The 11,414-nt window shown below is 42.2% G+C and overlaps 1 protein-coding gene across 1 annotated transcript; it reads right to left on the bottom strand.

The window, feature by feature from the left end:
• Positions 1-6,912: 6,912 nt before the first annotated feature.
• Positions 6,913-8,943, bottom strand: LOC119325687. Its single transcript, XM_037599402.1, has 3 exons — positions 8,730-8,943; positions 7,291-7,454; positions 6,913-7,206 (listed from the first exon to the last, which is right to left on the bottom strand). The coding sequence occupies exons 1-3, from the start codon at positions 8,889-8,891 to the stop codon at positions 7,134-7,136; spliced, it is 399 nt and encodes a 132-aa protein (XP_037455299.1). The 5' UTR covers positions 8,892-8,943; the 3' UTR covers positions 6,913-7,133.
• Positions 8,944-11,414: the final 2,471 nt, after the last annotated feature.

Below are 11,414 nucleotides of genomic sequence, written 5' to 3'. Positions count from 1 at the left end.
TAGACCTAAAACTAGTACAGATAAGTTCATCAGTTCTAAACAAGGCTTCTGTACAGAGAAGAGGAATCTACTTGCATTCGAAATGGGTGCGAAATAGCTACCGCATCAGTTTTATATTATCTTAAGAATCAAGAAACGGCGGTGGTGATGAAATCTATGAGGGGTTCCTGACGAACAGCGAAGAACACCGAGGAACTCGAAGGTCCTAATGCGGATCTGAGGAACAAGAAGGAGGAAACTTACAGATGCAGAGTTGCTGCGGAGGTTCGTCGCGGTTTTCTGGTCAAATCAGATTGATGCAGCGGCCTGAGTTGGAGAAGACGAGGAGATCTGCGGCGGCGGCGGAGCTCGAGCGGTAGAGAAACAGTGAGAGGAAGAAGATGACCGGAGAGGGAGAATGGAAAAGACCTAGGTCGTGCCTATTTATAAGGAAGGGCTGACTGAGAAGGTGCGAGAAACGAGGAGGCCAAACATCATTATCCAACGACTCCGATGCCTCGATTTTTGGAATGGTTAGTAAATACAAAGATCCGTTAAAGATATGACAAAGTAAAATATGAATTTAATAGAAGATGACGTCACGGCGGGTTATCACAGATCCAGAAGATGACGTCATGACGTATTATAACCTCTACACAGACAGAGGACAAAAGGCTTTTTTCTTAAGGTATTTTAAGATTGACATGAACCGGTTCAAATCAATCCGGGGCCTAATGTTGGGGATATAACTATTTGTGTAAGCCGCCCAGGAGGGGCCAGGTTACGCAAAGAAGACTCATCAGAAAGAAGCCCAAGACCAAGCATGAAGATGGTGGTTCAATAAAGGGTCTAAGGCCCACGGGAGACTTAAGGCCCATAGTAGTAAACCGCCATGATGATATGACTTGTAACATAAGGTAGACTTAACTAGTCACCAAGCCGGACACTGTCTATGAGCCGGCCGGGACTCTATAGGCCGCAGGGCGTCCACCCGTGTATATAAGGGGACGACCCGCTGGCGGCTTAGGGCAAGAAACAACTCATCGAGAACCGGGCATAGCGTATCTCGCTCCCTGGTCATCAAAACATCAAGCAATACCAACCCAACTAGACGTAGGCCTTACCTACACCGTAAGGGGCCGAACTAGTATAAATCTCTCGTGTCCTTTGTCCCGATAACCCCTTTAAGCTTCCTAGTTGCGATGGCTCCACAACTAAGTCCTTGCAAGAGGACATCTGCCGTGACAATTCCACGACACTATTCCTACTTGGCAAGACCTTATGTGTAAACTAGGTACCCGCGGTGCATATATAAGCCGAGGGGTTTAGTCCGTAGAGGCAAAATTACAAGCCTTAGGCTTTAGAAAACAACCATACGGTCTTGAGGTAGATCCTCTTGTGCTCTGTACTTCATCACATCAATACAATCAGAGCAGGACGTACGGTTTTACGTCTTCGAGAGGGCCCGAACCTGGGTAAACATCGACTCCCTTGTATCTTGTTACCCATTGATCTCAGATCCCCATCTCAGGACCCCCTACCAGAGATCAGCCGGTTTTAGTACCAACACATGTGACACTAATTCTTTTGTTCTCGCAGAGTTGTTGTAGTTCTCATAACTTTGTTTCTCGCTTGCAAACATCGAATTAACCACCATATGATATTCTTATATCTCCTCCATGTTCGCGTCCTCCTCCAAACCTGTCATTATCAAACCATCATACTTAGTACATTTGTTCCATCATTATAATAACTGTCAATTTTTTCTAACCACTGCAAGTGAAAAGAAGGGAAAAACAATAGCCATAAATCCCATAATGCAAAAAAGTGTTTTCTATGTCATGTCATTGAAATTAGAATGAAGAACACACAAGGCACATAAATGATCCATGATTTTGTGCGGTTACAATTCTCTGAATTCTGGAACAACAATGCAGACACATGTATGCACCTTTGGAAGGATGGCCATTTTACCCACTGGTACACTTTTATACCCATGGGTAGTACCCATACCCTACCTGTTAAGTCATGGATAGGGTACAAGTATAGCCTTGTACCCGTGGGTATACCCATACCCTGCCCGCTTGTGAACTAATGTTAAATTGACATCAATTAATCATTAATTTCTCATGTGACTCCTCTACTCCTATTAGCTTATGAGTATGTTGTGATTTCTAAATTTTGATAGTGGCCATGTATCATCTACCTATTATTGACCTGAGATAATTGATTTTGTTGCCAAATCTACTATCAATGAGTGTAAAATTGTGAACAACTTGTGTACTATTTGTTCTACCCGCTGGGTACCCAATGGGTACGTGTACCCGTCGGATATGGGTATGGGTAAGTGAAAGGATCGATATAGTTGACTAGAGGGGGGGTGAATAGGCAACTAACAATTTTTGCCTTTTCTTTACCAATTTAAACTTTGCATCAAAGTAGGTTGTCTAGATATGCAACTAGGTGAGCAACCTATATGATGCAACAACAACGAGCACACAAGCAAGCAAGAGATGCAACACAATATAAGCTTGCACAAGTAAAGGTACGGGATAACCAAGAGTGGAGTCGGTAAAGACGAGGATGTGTTCCCGAAGTTCCTTCCTTTTGAGGGGGAAGTACGTCTCCGTTGGAGCGGTGTGGAGGCACAATGCTCCCCAAGAAGCCACTAGGGCCACCATATTCTCCTCACGCCCTCACACAATGCGAGATGTCGTGTTTCCACTATTGGTGCCCTTGGAGGCGGCGACCGGACCTTTACAAACAAGGTTGGGGCTCTCTCCACAACTGAATTGGAGGCTACCAACGAAACCACGGAGCTTCACCACAATGGAATGTGGCTCCGAGGTGACCTTAACCGTCTAGGGTGCTCAAACACCCAAGAGTAACAAAATCCACACAAGAAAGTATGGGGGAAGCAAATATCCTTTGGTGGAAGTGTAAATCTAGGTCTCCTCCTTCAATCCCTAGCAAATCAACGAGTTTGAGTGGCTAGAGAGAGAGATCGGGCAAGAGAGCTTGAGTGGCATTAATGGTGGAGTGAGAGAGGTAAGAGGTAAATGTGGTAGGTGGAAGAACCACCCTCATATAGCAAACCCTAAAATCCAACCGTTACTGCGAAAACAACACTACAGCGGTACAACCGCTCCTCATCCCGGTACAACCGGAACTCATGGTTTACCTGCAGAACCCTACCAAGCGGTACAACCGGGCGGGGAGGCGGTAGTACCGGTTGTGGAGAACAACTGGAACAACCGCCCAGCCACCGCTCAACCACCGCTTTGAAACAGTAGGGTGTCACCCCTGTGTGTGGTGATCGAGCGGTATAGCACCGGTGCAACCGCCTGGCCTTGGACACTTGGGTGGCTAAGTTCCAAGCGGTAGAACTGCTTAGGACACCGGTGATACCGGTGTGCGGGGCACAACCGAACCAACCGGGCCACCACCGCCCAAGTACCGCATCAAAACAAAAACCTGATCGGTTGTTGAGCGGTACTTGGCCGGTACAATCGCCAGAGACAGACCACAGTCAGTGTTAAGCTTGGTGGCGGTACCACCGCCCGGGAGCAGCGGTACAACCGCTCAGTCATGACTGGGCTGTTCAACCCCAGGGTATCACCCCTGGGGTGGTGGTTGGGTTAGTGCCAAGAGCCAGCTGTACAACCGCTGGGAGAACACAGCAAGCGGTAGAAAAGGAAGGGGAACTCTCTCGCTCACAAAACAAGGAAGGCAAAGGAGGGTGTGGCAAAAGTATACGTGCAATGATTCCCCCAACTCCTTCCAATGTGGATTCCCTCTTAATAGTACGGGTTCCCTATGACCAAAGAGATAAACACGTAGAAAAACACAGTCTTCGATCTTTTCCTTCCAGAGAGAATAGCAAACCGATGTAAGCCTAATTACCGAGAACCTGAAGCACTTAGCACACGATTAGACCAACAAAGGGTTGTCATCATCATCCAAAACAAAAAGTAGGGAAATGCCCTTACAATAAGTTTCATACCCGTGGGTACGGGTATGGCTATAATTTTGTACCCACTGACTATACGGGTATGGGTATGGTATTGCTCTACCCTGCTCATACGCAGCCCATTGCATCCTGCTTTGGTACAAAAACTCCATGGGATACGCTAGCTGTTAAATGAAACTATAGTTCAACATGCTACCCAAACAAGAATGGACATGCCAGATATGAAGAAAACACGAAGTAGATGACATACAATAGGTACATAGCATAAATGTTCTTCACCTATGCTAAACAACGATCTTTCTTCAGCTTCAGAGCTCGTCCTTTCTCTTTTCCGGATCTAAAGATTTTCTGCAAGTGTTTTTGGGTTTTCTAAATTAATAAATATACAAGTTGACAAGTTAATTTTTTTTAGAAAAAACTCTATATGTTACAACAAAACAAAAACACAGACAACTCCAGCGGACGGTTGTGAAAAGGAGTCTGAAGTTTGAAAGGTCTAAGTTAATAAATAGATAAAAACAAAAAAAGTCCTTTACTCATAGGGGAATAGGGGATGGTAAGATAACAAAGCCCTAGCACCCAAGTTAGGTGCCAGGTGAAACTTTCTTATCGGCACAAAACATCACATTCCTTGGCAATCCGACTTTTAGCTTCAGGTAATACATGTATATACAGAAGGTTGGATCATAACCATTGTGTGCAGATTTTCCTTGTCCTCAGTTTTTGCATAAACCCTCTTCCTTGAGTGGGCATTGCGGCCAGTTGAACTACCTGTTTTGATGTGTACGGGTAACTATTAGTTATGATCTGCCTGGTGGTGTGGAATACCATTCCGTGTGGACTACCTTCGCTTGCGATTGCCCGGGCTGTATTCGATGGGACCTTGCTACGTCTTGGTGATCGGGTAGTAGAAGTTGTTGCCAAAAAGAAAAAAAAATCATAATCTTCGGAATATTGGTATGATGACCACAAAAATTAGGTGCCAGCTGACAAAGGAAGGAACATACCTTCTTTTTTTGTGAGAAACTTCCAATCTATTCATCTTCAATCATGGCAATACAAAGAACAACAGAGATAATAAAAATTACAACTATGTGTGTGGACCACCTAGCAATGACTAAAACAGACCTTGATCTAACAAACTCTTCAACACACATTCTTGGCGCCCACACAATTTGCAGCAAGCACAGTTGGCTAGACATTCTACCAGATTGTCAACAAATTTGGGCATCATCGTTTGAGTTGTTTGCCTAAACTCATTTACATTGGCCATGACACGAGCATTGTGCTCTTTCAGGAGTATACCAAGTAGCTCGCTAGCCTGCAACATGTGTATAGACGCATGATCAACTCGTTGCGAGGTTGAGAAAACAAATAGGTAGAATATGAATGGAACCAGGTACGGGGAGATAATCGTCGTACCATCTTTGGGCACTACCTTCCCATCTGGTCGGCAAAATCAGCAGCTACAGAGGTGTGCAGTGAGGTACCGTGGGTTTCTTCGCGTGTATTTGGTAGGGTGCATGAGCTCAAAAGTTTCCTACGAAACCCACTTTCGACTGTTTGGCAGGGTGTAGGGCTCACCTCGACTATGCCCATCTCATGCAAAAAGGCCTCGTAGCCATGCTCACCCAGACCCTAAAAAATGTTCACCCAGACCCTAAAAAATGTTGAGAATATCAACATTTGTTTAAATTCTTAAAAATTGTTTAGAATTTCAAATTTTGTTTCAATTCTAAAAAATGTTCAGGATTTCAAATTTTTCTTATTTTTTTTTAAAATAGGATTTCTATTTAAAAAAAATCAAAAGGTGTTCAGAATTTCAATTTTTGTTTAAATTCCAATAAATGTTCAGTATTTCAGATTTGTCTAAATTTTAAAAAAAGTTCGGAATTTCAAATTTTGTATAAATTTTCAAAAAAAATGTGCAGAATTTCGTGATTTATTTAAAATTTTAAAATAAATGAAATTAAAAAATGTGCTTACATTTTCAAAAAATTTGTTCAGAATTTTGAACTGTTCTTACATTTTTTAGAATATTCAGAAATTTTATTTGTTTGAAAAAGTTATAAATTTCAAATGTTGTTTCAATTTTCAAAAAAATAGAATTCCAAAAATATATATTAAAAAAACAGAATTCCAAAATGTGGTTAAATTTTTATTCATGTTTTTCAAATTTTGTTCACCATTCAAAACCATTATTCGGAATTGCTCAACATGTGGCACCCAAGTATTTGAATGTTGTTGTTGCGTTGGAATTTTGGAATGTTGTTGTACCTGTAGCAAGAGGTGGCACCCTGATCCTCCGAGCACCTTTCATCAGGTTTTTCCAAACATATGTGCACTAGTTGAAAGAGTTTGTCTCTGACAGTACAACCAGCGCGGTCCAGTGATCCACGCAAGTATAGTCGTGCTTAGAATCTTGAAGAGGTCTTTCTGCACTTTGTTTGAGTTGACGTGTACCAGCATCATTAATATCATTTCTGCGGCGTTCAAGCCGTGAATCCCCTTGGCACTGTGGCTCGATGCTAGCCTACTGAACTCAATGCAGGCCTCGGACATGTCTTTTTGAATTGTTTGAATTGCTTACCACATGTTTCATGTGGTCAGGCCTCCGACATGTCTGTGATGCAGTCAGGAATCAATATGCTACCATGCGCAGGGGTGAGTGGCTACTCAAGTCTCAGAACGGTCGAGCCGGGCTATGAGACAGCGGCGGCAACTCACTGGATCCGATCTGCGACTCGAAGCGGGGCCGGGGCAATGGGAAGCGGAGTTCTGGGGAAGAAGAACATTAAAGGTAGTTCTTATAGTATTTCTTTGTAGTGGGAGTACCACTAGTCTGTTTAGCGCCCAGGTGTCATCGTGTTAAAACCTAACCAAAATTTGGGAACGACACTCCTTGCCGGTGTAAAATATGGATATCGATTCGTGAACACTATGTATCCAAAAAATCAACATGGTTTCGAGTCAAAGTATATTAAGACACGGTTAGAGCCAACTAAAACGCTTTTGCTGACATTTCCGGGCTGCTACCGTTGGCTGCTGGGTCCAACTAATTCGCACGTCTTGTATCATTGTTCCATCTTACATGAGCTTCCTACAACTTTTTTTCACAACAGATAATTCCCATGGAAACTTAGAATATCGGTCTTTCATCGAAACTTCAAAAAGACATGTTCTCTCAACCAAATACAAAAAAGGTAACGAGGAGAGCAGTTGTGGAACACAGTACCAGCACTTTTCTACGCTTGTCCCTGCAGTTAAAAGACAACAAAAATTAGAATAACAGGAAATTATGCATGTGGATACATGTCCAAAACAATGACTTTGTTGCTTACGATCTTTCCGATTCTTCATATGTTTTTTCCAAGAGTCGCACTTTGTCCCGCATGGCGCGTATGTTGGAAGCCAACTCTTTAAATTCCGTTTGACCATGAGTGCAGAATTCTGTTTCATCCTCGAATCTGTTGGAGTGTCCCATGTTGGGTTTTGCGCTAGAATGCTGGAGATAAGTGAAACTATTAGCTACACATAAATTTTTGTTCCAAATTGTAAGCCATCCCATCACATACATAACATATCCACTTATCCCTAACCATGGCATTACATCATTTATATAATTATATCCTGTCAAGTTACCTCCTTGTGAACTCACTTTTTACAAGACGATTTGTTGCACTAAGATTATTAGCGAATAAGGATATATAGAAATATCTTTAGCACCTACACTTGCAACAACGCATAGGTAGGTCACACCTCCCACCAGTTGCTAGTCAGATTACGGAGCCAGGATTTGCAGTTTGCAAGGTTAAACACTTGCGGCAAACAAGTTGATAATGTGATACAATCATAGGATCATACAACTCCATTCAACATAACCACTACTAGTTTGGAACATATTCTGATTTTCAAAATTCATGTGAAAACACAACATGAATTTTGTAAAATGGACTTGCATGGACTATTATAAATGGACTAACATAACTACTACTCCCTCTATACCATAATGTAAGACGTTTTTTTGACACTAGTGTAGCTACCAATAGCCGAAAACACAAGATGGAAGTTGTAAAATGTACTAACATGGACTATAAATCTTAAAACAAATGAGAAAGGCAAGATAGCCACTAAAATCACAGACACATTTTTTATCGTTCAGAAGAGTGTTTCAGCTGATAATGTTTTCTGATGAGTGTGTGACGATATGATAATAAAATATTGCCAGTTTGAACAAACTTGACAGTTAGCGCCCCAACTCAATAAATCGTGACTATTTATGTCAACCAAGACCCAAGAGAAACCAATTCTCAAGAATCAGAATTAGTGATTTGGTTTATATGCGTTGATCAGTAAGCATTTGTGTGCGGCGTCCGGTAGAAGTACCTGAATTAGGATTGGGAGTACCTAGAACTCATTCAGATGAGATATAATTTGGTCTCGTTCACTTTGAAAACAAGTATAAATACAATCCACGTCAGCACACACGAATCTTATAGCATCACATCCAATGGCTATAAAAGGTGAATGAGACCAAATTATATCTCATTTAGATGAGTTCTAGCAAAACTGATTAGGATTTGAGGCTTAGAGCAGGGCAGGGAAGGAGATATTTTTTTGGCTGGCGAAGGTGTCCGTTGTAACTTAAGGAGCAACTGACCGGATCTTGGAGGTCAACAAGGATGGCAGGGGATCCGGGTCGGCCGCCTTGGATTGCCCCTATGCCGCCAGCCAAATTTCGCGGATCAACGAAACTCTAGAAAAGGGAAGAGGGGATTACCGCATTAGGTTCGATCCTCCCAGCGCCATCGCAGAGGGACCGCCCTGGGCTCCGAGAGAAGGACCCCTGCGGGATCGATGGCCGGAGCACGGGGAAGGACCCTTGCGGGATCGATCGCCGGAGAGCGCTGCCTGCGGCGGATCTGAACAGCAATGAAGCCATGCTTCTGAAAAGGGGATCGGGGCCTTGCGTTGTTGTTTTGTGGGCGATGAGAAACGGCGTATATATATATATATAAAAAAAAGGAGTTTCAACAAACCCCGACTCGATCTCCAAGCCAACCATATCCGGATACACAGTTGGGCCGGCCCATGAGCGGACCGGAACGCCCCTCCTGTTTTGTCATTTTGTTTTCTTCTTTGATTTTTCCTATTTTTACTATTCGGGATTTCAAAAAGTTCAAAATTTCAAAACATTATGAAATTTGGAAAAAATATCCTAATGTCATAAAATGTATGTGGATTAAAAAAATGGTTGCGTATTGAAGAAATGTTAATGAATTTGAACAAAAAAACTTGTGAATTAAAAACTGTGCATGATTTTTATTTTATATATGTTCACAAAAAATGATTGTGAATTTCAAAAAAGTTCATTGTTTCAAAAAATGTTCAACTCAGAAAAAGTTCATCGATTCAAAAAACATTCGCCGATTCAAAAAAAGTTCATCAACAACAATAAAGTCTTTAGTCTCAAACGGGTTGGGGTAGGCTAAAGGTGAAACCCATAAGATCTCGCAACCAACTCATGGTTCTGGCACATGGATAGCAACCTTCCCCGCACCCCTGTCCATGGCTAGTTCTTCGGTGATATTCCAATCCTTCAGACCTCTCTTTACAGACTCCTCTCATGTCAAGTTCGGTTTACCACGACCTCTCTTGACATTATCAACACGCTTTAGCTGTTCGCTATGCACTGAAGCTTCTGGAGGCTTGCGCTAAATATGCCCAAACCATCTCAAACGATGTTGGTCAAGCTTCTCTTCAATCGGTTCTACCCCAACTTTATCTCGTATATCATCATTCCGGACTCGGTCTTTTCTCGCGTGGCCACACATCCATCTCAACATGCACATATCTGCCACACCTAACTGTTGAACATGTCGCCTTTGTCATCAACACCAAAACACTTAAGGCGGGAAATGCCCACACCTACTCTCCTAGTGTTGCGTCAGCTCAGACTTCTCGCTAATGGAAGACGAATCTGTTCTTATACCTAACCACGTTAAAGGTCGTATGAGTACATCGGATGTACTCGCAAGTCAAATCCTCATAAAACCTCCCAAGTAAACACTCCACATTACTCAAGCATGAAGATTGCTCTAAGACCAACAATCATCAACAACCACTTGATACGGACTCCTCCCAAGTTTAACTACTAAAGTAAAAAATAACACTGCAATTGCAAGGCTTAACTAGTAACGACTATCGCCACTACGATGAGCTAAAGTTTGTTCCCGAAACATGATCACTGCTAAAGTGAAGTCTTTCCCGAAAGGTGATCGCCTAGTCTAAAGTTATTCCTTCACTTTCAGTCTTATTATTACCATGATTTTACTTTGTTATCTTGCAAATCATCTTTAATACTCGACTCACTAGCTTAAAGTCATACTCCCAATATATGATCACTTCTAAGCTAAAGTCTTTCCACCAAGTGTGATCCATACTACTGAAGGAAATATGCCCTAGAGGCAATAATAAAGTTATTATTTATTTCCTCATATCATGATAAATGTTTATTATTCATGCTAGAATTGTATTAACCGGAAACATGATACATGTGTGAATACATAGACAAAACTATAGTCACTAGTATGCCTCTACTTGACTAGCTCATTAATCAAAGATGGTTATGTTTCCTAACCATAGACATGTGTTGTCATTTGATTAGTGGGATCACATCATTAGAAGAATGATGTGATTGACATGACCCATTCCGTTAGCCTAGCACTTGATCATTTAGTATACTGTTATTTGCTTTCTTCATGACTTATACAAAGTTCCTACAACTATGAGATTGTGCAACTCCCGTTTACCGGAAGAACACTTTGTGTGCTACCAAACGTCACAACGTAACTAGGTGATTATAAAGGTGCTCTACAGGTGTTTCCGAAGGTACATGTTGGGTTGGCATAATTCGAGATTAGGATTTGTCACTCCGATTGTCGGAGAGGTATCTCTGGGCCCTCTCGGTAATACTCATCACCTAAGCCTTACAAGCATGTAACTAATGAGTTAGTTGTGAGATGATGTATTACGAAACGAGTAAAGAGACTTGCCGGTAACGAGATTGAACTAGGTATTGGATACCGATGATCAAATCTCGGGCAAGTAACATACCGATGACAAAAGGAACAACGTATGTTGTTATGCGGTTTGACCGATAAAGATCTTCGTAGAATATGTAGGAACCAATATGGGCATCCAGGTCCCGCTATTGGTTATTGACCGAGAATGGTTTTAGGTCATGTCTACATAGTTCTCGAACCCGTAGGGTCCGCACGCTTAACGTTTCGATGACTGTTTTATTACGAGTTTATAAGTTTTGATGTACCGAAGTTTGTTCGGAGTCCCGGATGTGATCACGGACATGACGATGAGTCTCGAAATGGTCGAGACATAAAGATTGATATATTGGACGACTATATTCGGACACCGGAAAGGTTCCGGGTGATTTCGGAGAAAACCG

Source organism: Triticum dicoccoides, chromosome 6B (genome assembly GCF_002162155.2).
Source record: "Triticum dicoccoides isolate Atlit2015 ecotype Zavitan chromosome 6B, WEW_v2.0, whole genome shotgun sequence".
NCBI classification, from domain to species: Eukaryota; Viridiplantae; Streptophyta; class Magnoliopsida; order Poales; family Poaceae; genus Triticum; species Triticum dicoccoides.
The sequence above is the reverse complement of the archived record's forward strand: the minus strand, read 5'-3'. Positions and strand labels throughout refer to the sequence as shown.